General features: G+C 44.6%; 2 protein-coding genes across 2 annotated transcripts in view; one reads left to right on the forward strand and one right to left on the reverse strand.

Annotated features, from left to right (window-relative positions):
• The window catches only part of LOC141736976 (olfactory receptor 14A16-like), a 142,395-nt gene that overhangs the window by 91,986 nt on the left and 34,059 nt on the right, over positions 1–16,350 (forward strand). The window lies entirely within an intron of this gene.
• LOC141736943 (E3 ubiquitin-protein ligase RBBP6-like) lies at positions 8,577–14,050 on the reverse strand. Its single transcript, XM_074571615.1, has 3 exons — positions 13,885–14,050; positions 11,227–11,326; positions 8,577–8,679 (listed from the first exon to the last, which is right to left on the reverse strand). The coding sequence occupies exons 1-3, from the start codon at positions 14,048–14,050 to the stop codon at positions 8,577–8,579; spliced, it is 369 nt and encodes a 122-aa protein (XP_074427716.1).

The raw sequence follows: 16,350 nt of genomic DNA on the forward strand, positions 1-16,350 counted from the left end.
GCATTCAAGGCATCGAGCTGAAAGAAGACAAACCCTAAACTAGAGTTCAGATTTTTCACGTGTTTTCATATTAATTCACTGGGTTGCAAAGTTAGACTGTCATGTTTGTAAATACTTCAAATGTAGTGTTTCAATGTTTGTTATCCAATCTGCATGCATCACTGACTACCCTGTGACTACTGAGGATGGCTCTGACTTATCGTCCCATTGATGGCAGAAATACTGTAGGAAAAAGTAACATGAAAACACCTGATCAATGTTACCTCCAGCTGGTTTTACACTTTTCATGGGAACATGAGATCCTCAGTACTACACAGAAATGAATGCACTCAAGAAGGTCTGGCATAACCGAATGGTTACTTTAGGAATTCCTAGCCACTTCAAATCAGAGGGCTCCCGGGGAAGAAAGGTTCCTCTCTCGGGGTAAACCTGGACTGAACGACTGATAGGGGAACCAAACAACAAATACTTCCGAGAAGCTTCTTGCATGAGGTGTACTTCCAACTTATCAAAGTGTCCTCACTCAAAGTAAAATAAAATAGCTGGAACTGTCACTGATGTCACTAATGAATGTCACTAAATGTCACTCGCTAGCAGAGGAGCGCAAGAAGAAGAATCTAACTTCAGCGTTTCATATTCATGTTGCTCTATAGCTTTACTTACCGAGAAGGTCTATCTGGCTTTTCAGCACGGAGAGGTAGGGGCACTGCTGGAGGGAGATCAGGGACAATGACAGAAGAGGGACTTCCTGGCAGCCAGGCTGCCACAGGTGACAGACCAGGGGCCAACAATGCCAAAGCAGAAGGAGAAGCCAGAGAAGCTAACGAAATCATTAGTGGCGCCTGCTGTCTGGACATTTTTGGCTGGAGCAGAGGCTGCAGGTTGCGGGTTATTGCTTGTCTCACGAGTGGTGGTGAAGGTGGTGGTGGTGGCGGCTGCCGCTGCTGTTGCTGCTGAATCCGCTTTCTGTAGCCAGTTCCACTTTTGAAGTTGTTCACAGCCTAGAGGCAGAAAAACATTTACAAAAACATACTATGAAACGTCAGTAGATAGGCGAACAAAAACCTCCACAGAGTAAATTTACTGGTGTATTCCTGGAAATGCCACCAACCCTGAAATAAATCAACGTGCGGATACACAAACACGGGACGTTAAACAGTGTCAGTAACGATTGGCACCTCAGAGTATCTGCACTTAAAGTAATTCTGTGTTAACATTGAATTGGAAAGGGAGGCAATCACGTTAAACAAAGTGTGACCCGAATTTGCCAGACTGTCTCTAAAGGTGTAAGCTTCTGTAATAACAGATGAAGCATTTGAAAAGTAAATTTAGCCTCATTCAATTTAGCCTTTCTTAAGGAGACGTAAATTATTCTTTTCTTCCCTTTCAGCTTTTTACAAATAGACTTTTCATGCAAACAGTTTACATCAAAGTCATCACGTTACCTGGCGTAGGCACTTGTTGGCAACTAAAGCATCAGGAGAAACATCTGCCTGATGACATGCTGGGCACGTATGTTCCTCCGATTCCAGCAATGCTGTTCTAATACCTGCGAATCATTAGAATCATCAAAATAGTTTTTAGCCAAACGAAGGAAATGTTGAGGGTTCTAATCATTTATAAAAAGACGTATATGCTTAATGGGTGAATCTGCTCTTGCCCTGAGAGCATCAAGCTATAAACGTTCAAGAGTGTAAAAAATTCCTAGTATGCAGTAAATAGCTACGCAGTTTTGGTACTTCACTATTGAACATTTGAAGATGTAGGGCAGGCTGCGTCTTGATGGTTCAACTCCTCTTTTTTTCCAGGCTCTACGGTGACAAGTCACCAACCTCAAGGTTCTTGAAAAAAACTCATCTCAAAAAAACGATAGTAGGGTTGAGTTCTGCCGGCTTTAAACAACTCTCCTGTGGAGAAGAATGTGGATTAAATGCCTAACTATCCGCTTGTTGCAGACTACAGCAAGTCACCAGAGTTGGCCACATAATTTTGTGTGAGAGAAAGACACTAAATGCATTCACTATCTAATCCTGTAATCACCTGCACAATTACACACTCTTCTCATAATCATCCCTCCGTGGGTAAACAGGATTTAACTAAATGCATAAAAAGCAAAAAAAGCTTTCTGCCTTATTTTCTTTCCTTTATGTGAGAAAATTCTTTTCCTACTCAGGGGATACTTAAGTAGTAAATAGAAGTGGTAACACAATCATTCAGTTCTCTCCTATTTCTGCTTTCAGAAGATCAGGTTTTGAATCAACAATCAGGGGAGTAACACTTACATTCGCCACAAAAACTGTTTCCGCAGCAGGCAATAACAACTGCATCGGTTATCGTATCTCTACAAATGGGACACAGCAACTCATCCGGAATCGGATCATCAGAGGATGAGGGTAAAAAGGGCGGCTTTTCCTTCTTTCCTCTAGCAGAAGCTTCCCTGGAGGGTGGGGTGGGGAAGGAAAAAGAAAAAAGTTAAAGATGTGTATATGAAAACTGTTCCAAGCTCTTAATTTTATCAAAGGAAGATAACAGATGGAATTATTCTCACTCTGCATTAGCCTTCTAAAACACAGGCATTTAGTTTCAACTGCCAGAGAAGGGAGGGGGGAACAATTTTCCTTCTGCAGAACTCTACCATTCATTGGATCAACTAAGAAATTAGCTCAGACTTAGAAAAATCATTTTTTGACGGCTAGAAATCAGGGGAAATGAATCCCAGCCCTCCTTTGCCAGAGGGTAAATATAAATTGCAGGCTCAGGATAGAGTTGGCCTTCGAGTAATTGCATTTTATAAGTGAACGAAGTCTATGTTACAGCTCCTACCAAAGGAGATCCATGACAGAAAAACAGAAGTGCTACCGATTCCTTTTTAAGAGAACCACTCTTGTCAGCACACAGTAGCATTTTTAGTTCGGAGCAACAGGAAAACTTCAGTCTGTTTCACACGTGAGATTTGATAAAAGGCAGAGGGGAAGGAAATCTCAGCCCAACAGTCCAATTTGATAAATTTTGCAAGAAGCCTTTGAAACATAAACCAAATGTAAAACGAGCTTTCTGAGAGAACGACTCCAACTGTAAACACTACGGAAATGTTTTGCAGAAATAGATTCTCAGCCTACCACACATTTAACCAACTTCCAGGGGCACAAACAGTAGGACCACCCTGTTTTCATATTAGAAAGTATGGCAGATTTTAAGGTTAAGATACGGTGACAATGCTTCCTCCCCTGCAATTACAGATGCCGGCCAACTCGGCTGCATTGCCACTCAGACATTCACTCGTGGTTTCTCTCCTTCAGTTTTTGGTCAGTCCAATTAATTCCATACTTACGCATTAATAGTTGGTATGGCGTATTTTCCAGTGTTTGCCAGCATAGCACCCTTTGTTTTGGGATCTTTCACCTCCATCGTGAAACTCCTTGGAATTCCTGTGCTCTTTTGAATTCTGGGAACAGACTCCAAACTTTTGTCCTGCTAAGAAAAGAAATGCAGGCACGTCTCATCTCAAGACCCACACTTAAAGTGATCTGTCAGTGATTCTGTTAAGCGGCAAAAGCCTTTCATCCTCTCCTTTTACCCAGCAGAAGGGTTGCTTGACTCAAATACTTATGTTCCTAAATGAAGATAGCCAGGATGTTCCAAAGGCTTGAGCAGTGGTTTGAACTCATCTGACATCCTTTGCCTTAACTTCAGGTTCCTTAAGGGTGAAGTATCCCTTAGCTCACCATCCACTCCGAGAAGAGACACAAATCCGCTCCTCCTCCAAAGCACAGTTCAGAGGGAGATCTCAATTCAGGGCTCTGAGCCAGTCACTGGGGAAACTTAGATTCACCATCTCTGTAGGAAGGCCGAGTTCATGCCTCACGCACATACGTTCAGTGACTAACGTTAAATGGCATGAATACGCAACCAGAGGCTTGTGTAATTAAAACATGCAAATATTCAACACATGGCGTCAGGGAATTATTTGACAGGCACATTAGAAACACAGTTAAGCTCACACAGATTGTCATATCGACCTTATGCAGAATCAGATTTTCAAATTATTGAAGCCATCTGATTAGTAGAGACGTATTAGTTCAAATGTTCAAATTACACACTAGTCCAGATACGAGCAGGGTCTAAGGGAGTGACTCTCAGTGATCTGGACCTTCAAGCACCTATCGTTCAGATCAGCCACTCATGGTTTTGGTTTTAATGGCATTCATGCACAAAAGCAGCCAACTAGTTTCACCATTTTCTTAAATGCTTGTTTCACATACACAGCTTTTGCTCAACAGTAACATAATCCAGATGGACATCTATGAAATCACTGCCATTTACATTTCCAGAAAACTTTAGAGATCATTGACTAATTTGTTTGAACCCAAACGGTTTACAAAACACGTCCAAAACCCACAAAACATTACTGGCAATACACCAACATTCAATTATGGCGTTTAATGCAAAGTAATAAAAAACCAGAGAACTCTGAACACCTTGCCTCCATGCTAAGCCAGCCTGCACTGAAGAGGTTAGAGTAAGTAACGGCTTTGACCTGCTTTATGGTATGTTCCTGCATTTTTCTGAAATAGTTAAATTCTCTCAAAAGCTTAAATGTGTACACCGCTTGGACGGTTTTTCACTTTTTCGAGCAAAACTTCACAGGAGTTTACAGAACCAAGGACACGTTTAAGGACAGCACTAACAGAGACCAATTTCTTTTGTTGGCTGCTTTCCAAACTATTTTTTTTTCTCAATTGTACACAATTGAATTTCTGCAGTGAGAGAGGGAAGACGTTACCAGCAGGAAGAGATCTCTCCTTCTTGGAAATGAATTCCAGCCTTTATTTTCAGAAGAAAGAACTGTCTCCTCTGCATTAGGCCCTGCCTCCTCTAATCTTTGTGCTCTTTCAAGACGAGTAATTTCATTGCACAGCACTACGTCTGTGCACCAAGGGCCAACACTAGTGCTCTCCCGGCAAAAGTCACACGTTATTGAGCCAAAAATGCAAGCGATTCCATAGCCAAACATGGCATTACAACAGTTTCAGAGGGCCACATCTGCTATTATGCCACACAGACACATTGGTATAATCTTAGAAACAACTGGGCACATTTTCACAATTCACAGTTTGCGTTCAAACAAATTAGATTGCGCTCTCCACTGCACATATACCACAATTTATGAAATTGTGCAGCATTCAAAGAAGACAGTCACAGAACACAAAGGTTCTGTGACTACCATCACTAGAAATTCAAAAATAGGGATGCAATTGTCCACGTTACAGAAACGCTTCTATTTTGGCTGTTCAAAACCCCCCTTAAATGTCCACAGCTTACAGACAAATCAAGTCTTCCCTAAAAATTGTGTTTGTTTCCAACGCAAAATTAACAAAACTTATCAAAAACGGTAGACAGCTAAAGTGCTGCTCCTCTGGGTCCTGAAGAAGACCAATACTACAACATCACCTTGAGGCTGATAAGGTACTCTGCTTTTATCTTCCAAAATGGGAACTACTCTTTACAGGATGGTATCAAAATATACACACATTTTAAAGTTAAAATAAATACTTTAAATTAGTAGAAATTTTATTAATGTCTTGTTCAAATTACAAGTGCTAGCCAGATACAGATGACAGTATAAGATTTAAAAGTACAAAGAAAATGCTTTTTTATTTTTTAAGTATTTGACGAGAATATTCATATACCTTAGTAAGCTGGGCCACAGAAATAGATGCAGGAGAGTCACCAATCTGTTCACAAGAAAAGAAACACACAGTCGAGTTCTACAATCCAAACACGGCAATAGCTAACCTCTACTGTAGTCCCAAAGCCTGCACTATCGCCTCTGACTGTCACTGAAAGCGGCATTTCCAACCCACTGGAACTTGTATTTGTTCAAAGCAAAGCCCAGACCTACGACAGCTTAAGAGTGTGGTTATTGAGGGTAATGAGAAGAAACTACAATTACCGAACCCGTTTGAGATCAGCTTACTGCTCCAGAATATCTCAGAGAGGGACCCTTCTCAAATGCTCACGACTGCTTAAAAGTCAAAGGGGTAAGGAAGCTGTCAATTTCCAGCTAAAGAGCATTCAGAAAATAAATTCAAGTTTACTCAAGAAGGAAGCAGCACTACAGGAAACTTATCTTCAGTGTAGTTTGAAAATAAATCGGTTCATGTCTCATCATTTATAAATGCACACGGTTACACTTTGATGAAGACAGCAGGTGCCTGTCAAAATAAAGCACCGGCATATCAGCCCCGAAACGTGAACTCTGCCTCTCCTGTCACTACGTTTAAAAATGCCAAACTCACCATACCCCACAAAACCCAAATAAAAACACCAGTCCAAAACATCAGCCATAAAAGTAACACACCACCTAGTCTAGAAAAAAATTTACTGCTCCACTTATTGAAATAAAGGTGTTTACCAGGACAGAGCAGACACTGAGAAAACTGATTTCTTGTATTTTATTAGACCACAAGCCATACTACCTCTCCTGGTTCCGGTGGGGATAGGGTTAACTTTTCCTGGTATTCCGTGCCATGTGAGCCACGCCCACCCTGAGCTGCCGGGGGAGGGGGCAGGAAGTTGCTGCTTAAAAGCGGGCTGGGGCGTCCCGGGTCCGGCCGGTCGGCGAGCGGCGGGGAGCGGCGGTTCCGTAATCGCGTTTGTATATTCCCCTGTCCGTGTTGTTGTTGTTGTTTGCCTGTTCCCTTTGCTGTTCTGTTAAACTGCCTTTGTCCCAACCCAAGAGTCTTGCCTTTTCTTACGATCCTTCCTGTATTAGGAAGGCACGTACGAGCGGCACGTGGTTCTTTGTTGCCATCTGAGGCTAAACCACGACACTACCCAAATCAGTTTGGGAAGTGTGAGAAATTAGTCTAGTCTGCCAATGAGTCGCTTTTTGTAAAATATGAAAGCTTACAACGTGTAAGCCAAGGTGTGCTAGCTTTGTGGAGCTCCCCCCAGCCCCCACCTCTGCGCAGACACGAAATAAACACCCGTCTCCACGCCTTGTGTGGCTCAGCTCTTCGCACACCCAGATTTGGGCCAACAGCTTCATGCTGGAAAAGGCTAGTCTCGCGGCTGGAACGTTACGTGTAAATTACAGCGGTTTCCTAAAATCCGATTGCTTGGCTGAACTAAACATTCAGCCAGGAAGGATCACGGTTGTGCCTGACGGTGCTAAAACAATGGGCCCGGCGCTGCGTTTCTGCAGCCTTTAAGGACAAGCCCTAACTAGAAATCCTCGCAGTTACCGAAACAGTAATACTAAACCAAAACGGAGGCACTTTCTTGCTTTGGCTGTAGTAACAGTAGGACAGCAGCGCAAATTTGGACGTATAGAATGACAGCTAAAACAAGAGCGAGACAAGGAAGAAATACTCAAAGTAAAACCTTTTGTGCTTCCTGTTCAGAAAAATCATGACTAATGTTAATTTTGCTGCTTTACTGTTCAACAGTGATTGGCAAGCTTTTTGGTGATTTCTTCCTCCCACACTAAGATCCAGGTTCGTCTTTGAAATACATGCAGAAATACAGGTATTTAAAAAACCAAACCGAAACAAAAAGCCCACGCTTTGAACCAAGAGTGAGTTAGCTTTAAGAATAAAGTTAATTGTGTCTCCAACACCAGAAGCACCCGAGGCTGCAGTGCTTTTACAGGGAGAGAGAGAGAGAGGATTTGTAAAGAGCGATGCAAGGCTTCCACCCTCCCCACGGCTACCCACAACCCAAATCAGGTCCAGGCAGAGCAAACTAGAAGGGAACGTTTCTGCTTCGTCTTTCATTTACTTTAAGTAGTTCTAGCTAACGCTGAGGCTTCCCTCCCACTCCAGGGTTTTTCCTTTTCTTGGAGACATCTGTGCTAGCGGATGGTGAGATGCTACTCAGAAACGTGACACAGACATGCCAGGGAAGACGCGAGGCGAAAAGAACGTTAACCTTCTTTTGAAACATGTGATTTGTGTTTATGCACATGCTAGTAAACAACAAGAAAAATAACCCTTTTCAAGAAATAAAAACTCGTCTGAATTAGATGAAATACTATAAACGTGGTTTACATAAATGCATAAAATTAACTACTTGGGTCACTGGGCCAGTAAACTAACTCGAACTCACAACGCGAGGCATTCATGCATTCATGGCCAAAAAGGAATTCGAACCACTCGGTGACAGAATTACAGGTGTCAGATTAAGACGTAGTGGTTTTAGACCTACATACAACAAGCTTACAATTTTAAGTTGATTGGATACTATTCCATGAGCATCAGAGGCTGCATTCTTCGCAGAACACAGAGCCAGAGTTCATCTGTTTCTAGATTTAGGTGATCCTAACAGCTTATCAAGGCATCAGATCCAGCGGTCCAGGGTTAGTGTAATGGCTCACACCACAGCAGTGAAGTACTTAAAATAAAGATGAAAAATGAAAACCACCAAATAGTGATTTTTATGCTGTAGGGACTATTTTGAAATGTGTAGTTACGCACAGCATTCAACCCAAGTGGCAAATCAAGATCTAGACCATTACCAGTCAAGTATTTCCTTGTGTTACTTAATTCTATTTCAGCAGCCGAATGACAGTGTTTTCAAACCTGAAGAAAAATGCTGATCCTTTTCCAAACGTAAAAAAGTGAGATTGTGATTTTACATACCGCTTTTGATGTTCCACTCACTGGCTCAGTTCGACTTCTAGAAGAAGAAAGAAAGGTGATCAGAATTTAAAATAAAGCACTTGTGCCCAGCATCAAGCAGCAAAAACAGATTATAAAAACGGATTGTCAAAACATTATGTTCTGATAGTCTACTGAATGTGGAAATTTATCCGTATACATAAACTGTTCTCTCTTGTACACTCAGTGCAAAGAAAAAAAAACCCACATCACATTTCACCTTTGTCACAAATTCCTCCAAGACTTACAGATACAGAACACAACAGCACAAGAGGAAGTCCTCAGGTATTTTGTCTCTGCTACCTAAGTATCAAAACCATCATGTCTGTACTATATTTTGTGTTCTTAAATAACCAACCATCAAAACAGGAAGGTAACGTTAGCCAGTCTGTATATCCCTAGTATCACAAATAGGGCCATACACAGTACTTTAGTTTCTAAGCAAGAACAGTGATGGTCTAGACACTTCAAAGTGCACCTTTCCTTAAGCGAACCAGAAATCAGTCATCCGACAAAGACATAACAAAAATGTCAGCAGCAGAGTCTTTACAAGAGCGTGTCTTTGTGGAAGCCCAAGCACTGTGCTCAGACGGCTACCATATTTAGCCACTAAACGTGTTACATATGCTATGTGGATTCAAAATAGTACTAGAAATGTCACCTGACAGCAGTTTCTAGAATTTTGTTCAATTGAGGAGTCCCGGGACAAAAGAAAATAGCGGCCTCGATTGCCAGAATTTGTTTTAAGATGATCTTGAAAATGCTACAATATTTTAGGAACCATTTATTACGTTTGAAAACTTGCTGAGATTCCACATACTCATTGATCCGTATCGCAGAGGCAATTCAAAGGCTGCTGTGGAATTCACGTACAAAGAGAAAGGCTCGTGCTTCCTGCCACTGCTAGACCACCACCAGGCTCACAATTACAGCCACACAGCTCCCGAAGGGGAGCAAGCACAAGGAAACACTGTCAATGACCACCCAATGGTTTCTTCATCCACTTACCTCGAAGAACATACTACAAGGTGAGTAACACATTTTTGAAGGCCTCTCCACCCTTACAGCATACATTCATCATTCCCAAACTTTAGCCACTCTGCCAGTGGCTTCTGCAATGTTTCCAGCTGGAGGAGCAGAAAGCTCATCTGCCTGGTGAATTGTCAATGCTAGAACAGCAGTGCCGTTCTTCCCTTATCCCCACGTACAGGTATTTACCTGATCTTTGAAGCTAGCAGCATCTATCCTCTCATTGTGGGGCAGCATTACAATACCAGGAGAGGGTGCCGTCCAATCAGAAACGGAGCATGCACTGACAACGCAGCACTAAGCATACGCGTTTTAATTAACCCCCAGTGTTTAGAAGCACAACTCTGTGGCCTCCAGAATTACTAGGGAGTACCTGAAAGCACTGCAACAACTACGGCAGTAACATGCCCAAAGCTGACATGCAGAGCCACGTAAATTCAGGGGGTTTTGCTTGCAGACACTTCATGAGTACCAGGATGCTGCTGTACTGTTGGTGCGAGACACGCTGTAACTCATCACTCTACTCTGTTGAGAACCAACACTAGAAAGACATGGCAAAACCACAATTTAATAACATCTTTTAATGGTGGGGGAGAGGCATATCTTTAAGAAGGCCGGAAAATATGACCATTCAAACAATGCTAATGTAGCTGACATAGAACGGGTCTGTATGAATGCAGAAATGACAGCAATAATCCTGTAGTCAGGAGTGCATTTGAGCATCTGTGATTTTAATCCATACACCCGATTCTCTGTCCTCCGTAAATCTTAGGAATACAGAATTAAAACCTGGAGCACAGACATCGGCTTAGGGTAAAAACAGACTTAGAAAGATAACCAGTAACATTTGGTAACCTGCTCAACTGCTTACTGAGTTTCAAGTTTGGAAAGGATTAACTATTCCTTCATCGTACTCACACAAAAGGCTTTAGGACACTGTTCTTTTTCTCTTGCCTTAAACGGACATTGTCTTTAGGAAACTACTAGGAATCCTTTATGAATGAAACTTCTTGTTTGCATTGCTCGCCAGCTGGCAACCCTGGGTCTTTCCTCTATGGCTAGTACGCAAAAAAACCAGATTTGGGCTGTAAGAATACCCTCCAGCCCAAATGCAAGAAACAGTCAAACACTGAGACGCAGGCTCTTCTGAGATGGGAACAAATCCTAAGATGACACTACAATGTGTATCTGCCTGTACTATAAAAGCAATAAAAGCAAACACATATAATAAGGAATTTCTCCGTATGGAGATCCATGTAGAGACCATGGGTCTCAGAACAATCAGCCCCAAGAACAAACCCAGTAGAGGCATCTGAAAAGTTACAGTTGGTGGAGTGTGAACCCCGTGTCCCAACAGCACTAAAAATGTCAGCCTGCTTTGGGGCAGATACATTAAAATCTAGCCCATGACAACAAAAATTAACAGCAGCTTTAACAAGAAAGATACAAGCTGAAAGCCCCTGTAAACTAGTATAAATTTAAAAAGCTATCACACCAAAACCCCTTAGAAAGAATACAATGGTTTATGGATACTTACCTAACAGAGGTTTTGCTGGTAGCTTTAACTCCTCCAACAGGGATTCTTCTGACAATCACCGATGAGTTCTTAGGAATCAGGGCATTGTCATCTGTGTATTCTGAAAACAAGAGAAACACAGGAAAAAACCCTAGTCCATTCATAAGGATTAAGGATTAATACGTAATTACACAGCACTTCAGAGAATCCCTTGACAGATAGAAAAGCAAACTTTTGTATGTCACATCGCGCTTTTATCGTCTCAACACACTAACAGTACATTGCAAGAAATCTTCAGGTTTGAGAACCAAACACATACAGCAAAATTTGTCTCCTTTTTTAAAAAAAGTTGGAATGCCAACAGCAAAACGGTCTCAATGGTCACTAAAAGAGAGTCTGCTAATGCATGAGGTTCTGTCCTGATCTAGCTCAAGTTGCTTTTGCTTCTGTTAGGCTACAAAGCCAACAGATCTCCGGAGCAGAACAACCCACAGCAAAGTCTCACCTGCATAAACCAGAGTCTAAAGTCTGTCTAGCTTGCCCTGCAACAAAACAGGCACCGAGCTAAAGCATGAAAACGCCATTGCTTCCATAGCTGTTAACTCAAACGATTCACCTAATGCCACCAGTGCTCAAGACTGACGGAACGCAAAAGAGACCCTGCCATCTCTGTCTTGGAGCATCTTCCACCAACAACCACACTTCTCGGCCTCTCAGTGCTTTACATTTGAATGGAACCCAAACTGGCAGTTGCTAGAATTTGCATCACAGAACTTTTGGCCTTTTTTGAGCTTGCTTTCACAAGTAGGGCAGAATTGGCTCAAACTAAAGTGGTATCTCCCCTCTGAAGCTAATCATCTCCTTTGAATTAAACGTGAAGGGACGTGAACTCTTTCAATTCCCTTCTTGCAGAGCAGAGAGACTCAAACAAAACTACATACGAAGACAGCCTCTAAAAGCCTTTAGAAAACAGTGTGTGCCTGACGCTACCCGTGCTTTGCCTTGGCTTACACCCTGTCAGTCTTTTGAAACGGAGGAAAGCCTTCTGACCTTTTACATACGACCCAAAAAAACCTGCCCTTACTACCTGAGACACTTGGACTGAGCAAGCTTAAAATGCAAAGCCCTTCCCATGAGAATGGTTGTCTATTGTACTTACACCAGCTGGATATGACTAACTGTTTTAAAGCACTACCAGCAGCCATTCCCCGTCATCTGCCTACAGTTTCAAATGCTAAAAGCCCTTACCTTTGCAGAACGATGGTCTGAAAACCAAAGATACTGGATATCAAGCCAAGCTCTGTCAGGGAGATTTTGCTCAGGGATCAGACCCAAAATAGGAATAGTTCACAATTTAGGCATCGTTTTTCAGTATATTCTTCCTATGGGCATGACTTCCTTTGGAGTTAGCGGGAGTTTGTTTTGAAGACATCGCATCACAGCATTACTAAAACCGTCAAGTGCATGCTGTAACACTGAACTCGAGCAAGTTCCGAGCTGCAGAGACAGTCTTAGAAGAGCACTCTTCTTCCTTAAAACTAATCACCCAAGAGCGTTCAGAGTCCCATTTTTGGTTTTATACTTTTTTGTCTTTTGCCTGATAAGCAGAATAGCACATTCTCCAAGGGGTTTGAGACAGAATGTTACAGGGCAGGAAAGAGTACTCGCGAAACCTGAGTTCTGGAGTTTACTGTTCTACCACGGTATTGTGAGAACATCTATGATAAGAAATTCAGATCAAATTAAAAGGAGGCAAGTTTAAATGCACTATTCTTGAGTATGGGCTTTTTGAAGGGAATTCTGCCCTTACAGAACACGCCTCTAGAGTAAGCGTGGAAGAGGACATCCCCCCACCCCCTCTGTAAAATAGGTCCCAACCATCCCTTTGCCTTCCCGGCATCTCTAAAAGCATCATCTCATATTTTTCCACTGAGCTTTAAAATCCTCTTTACTTTTACCTCATACTAGCTTTGCTTCTATTACTAGATTTCCATTGTGAAAAGTAGCAGTTACTGAACTGTAAGAGCTTGGAGTACTCAGAAAAATCTGAACAAGGAGGCCATCTTCACTCAAGCTTCACTTTGTTCTTTCCAAGATCATTTCAACATTTTGTCAGGACTGCTGCACAGACAAAGGTATAAAATGCAATACTGTATGTCCGCATATAGGAATTCCAAACATCCCACTTAGGCAGAAAATCACGGTCTGTTCTTTTTTTTCCCTTTTTTTCCTGAAGGTGACTTTAAGCATCTACATCTGACGAATAACAACTGGAAGTAACGGTTATGCATATCAACCAAAAAAGTTGGCATTCATACATATTACACCAAAACGTATTCTCTAGCTGTGCTCTGAAAACCACTGGGGTATTTTGGTGTTTTCGCATGGAAAACACCCTTACCTTCACTAAGTCTCTGTGCCACCAGTGTACCAAGTTTAAAAGATTACACGCATTTTACAAAGGTCAAAGTGCAACACAACCTACCTAGAGGAGGATCATGTCACTGCCACACACGACTGATGCTCTTTGAAGCAGGAAAGTTAGCCCCTTTCGGCCCTTTAGGCAAAGCCCCTTTAGGCCCTTTAGGCAAAGCCCCTTTCGGCAACCCCATGTTTAAGGGAACCTAGTGAAGCACATGCTTTTTCCTCACTGCCCTGAGGCCCCGCACCCCCACGCACCTTCTTTGGTCTGGGCGTTGCTGATCTGCAGGTCACAGTTGGCCGCCTTCAGCTTCTCACGGCCCATGATCCGGCACTTGAGGTCGTGGAGGGAGATGTGGAGGCCGTCGAAGGTGACTATATCGTACTTCAGCTTGGAGAAGAACTTATAATGCACAGCAGACATGGTCGGGGCCAGGCGGTGCCTGCTACGCAATGGCATCTACCACAGCAGATGGCGTCACGGCCTCCACACCGCGTCAGGGCCCACGGCGGTGTGGGGCAGGGCCCACTGAGGGGCCGGGGCCAGCAGCGCAGGCTGAGGGCGAGCGGGCCGGCAGTGCTCAGAGGCTGTGGCGCTCTGCCATGGCCAGGCCCCACAGCCTCAGGCAGACTCGGCTGGGGGAGGCCTCAGGAAGGCCCCGCCTCCAAGCCCCACAAGGTCTCCAGCCTGTGGCTGTCAGCAATGGCGCTGGGCTGTGGCGGCGGGGCCAGCCCGGCTCCTCCCGGCAGCCCAGGCGGAGGGTGGGCGAGGGGGAGCGGCCCCCGTGGCCCTGGCTCGGCCTCCCCTCCCTCTCTGGCAGCAGACAAAACCAGTATCTGAGGAAACACAACAAATTTATTCCATGAACTGGGTGCGGAGAGCACAGCCCCGCAGCTCGGGGCTGGCACCGGCTGGGGCTTTGCTGGGAAAAACCAGGCGAGAGTCACCCTGACGTCCCACACACGTACCTCGTGCCGGGACCTGCCAACCCGTCCCTCTGCCCAGCGCCCCCACGGGATGCAGAAAGCAGCGCTGCTGGCCCTGGTGTGGTCCTGAGCCATGTCGCAGCAGACGAGTCCTTAACCAGCAGGCCTATCATGTTAAACTGACATTTGAGAAGTGATGAGACCCTAGTGGTGCACGAAAGCCTATTTTAAAAGTCGAGTTCTGTACAGGACTGCCATGGAAATTGACTGTTTGGAAAACAGTCTGTTCCCCCGCTCAATTTGCCAGCAGTCCAACAAACCCACGCTCGGATTTCTGTGCCTCGGCCTACCTTCCTTGCCCGCTAGAGTCTTGCAGTGCATTACCAGCTCAAGTGATCTAGCCCCAAAGGTAACCCTACTGAGGCGAGATCTTTCTATGAGAAACAACATCTTTCAAGGTCTTGTACATAATGGCACAGGAGGGATAAAAACCTTTTCCCGTGTCTAATTGAAAACACCTGGGTAAGTCCGGCTGCTGGCAGGAAACGCCCAGAATTGCCTCTAGATTTTCAGCAAATCAACAGTCAGGGATGGAGCACCAGCCACATCCCTTGCCTTTGGGGATTCACAAAAGCCCAAGCCTGCTGGTGAAGTCGTTACTCACAGGAGTCGTTCCCCATTGCGGCCATGGCTCCTCGTCAGGAACAGAACAGAGGGGAAAGCTCTGGGTGACAAAGGATGCCAGGACGCGCTCCAGAAAGAGAAGATCAGCGCCAATCCCCTCACCTGAGTGCAAAGAAATAGTTGCACCCCAACAAAATAGTTAAAAAAAGAACCCCAAGCCAAACCCACAGCACAGCATCCCCCTCTACAACCGTTTCAGCGGTAGTTACAACCGCTGCACAGCTGCAGGCTGATGGCCCTGCTGGCCCTGTCACAGGACTCTCACTGACAGCAGTTACCAAGGCCCTTTTGGAAGACTGCACTGTGCGTCACCTTCACTGGAGAGGACCTGCTGCTTCCCTGTGGCTGCCTTTAGCAGCAGAGCCCTCTGGTTCTCCAGCCCACACTTTCCCACCTTGGATGCAGGAGGGACCGGCTTTCAGCCGCTGCTTTAACAGCTGCCTTTGCTGTGCTCCTCTGCTGTCTCCCTTCCCACCGCATCAGTCAGGGTGGGCTTCTTGTCATTCCAGACTGAGCCCCCAGCACATGCTAAAGAAACAACAATTAGCAAATAGGAACTCTACCCATAGCGCCTATCTGGACAGCCTATCAAGGTGTAATAGCTCATCCTACCCTTCCCAAGGTAGAGACCAGCCTATACTTTGATCCCGTATCTACCTACTGTACCATCTGTCCTAAAGCTCAAATCGTAATTACCTTTGCAAGAGGATGGCCGTTGAGGAGCAGTGGGCAGTAAACCATCACTGGCTGGAAAAAAGTAGCCGAGCAAGTGGCAAAGGAAGGAGCCGAGTTATCCCGAAGGCCAGCTCAGCCCAACAAAGCTCAGGGAGCTTTGGTCCTCCCTGTCTCCCATTTGTGTGTTGATGGCTCACCATTTGTGTGTCAGAGCCATCAGACAGACGGCCCCGTCCTCCTTGAGACACCCCTTGGGGCAGCCGTACCCAGCGCCGGGTGGCTGGATATGGCCTTTGCTCCATGGGGAGGCGCTTCCTGGGAGCAGGATCTCTCACTGGGGCACTGGGAAGCCCTCCTGAGGCCTGCATGCCTGAGGGACGGCTCTGCACTGCTCCATCGGTCACCAAAACCAGGGGCGGAGGAAGGCTGCCCTGGTGG

The sequence above is a fragment of the Larus michahellis genome, unplaced genomic scaffold, assembly GCF_964199755.1.
Source record: "Larus michahellis unplaced genomic scaffold, bLarMic1.1 SCAFFOLD_78, whole genome shotgun sequence".
Classification (NCBI taxonomy): Eukaryota; Metazoa; Chordata; class Aves; order Charadriiformes; family Laridae; genus Larus; species Larus michahellis.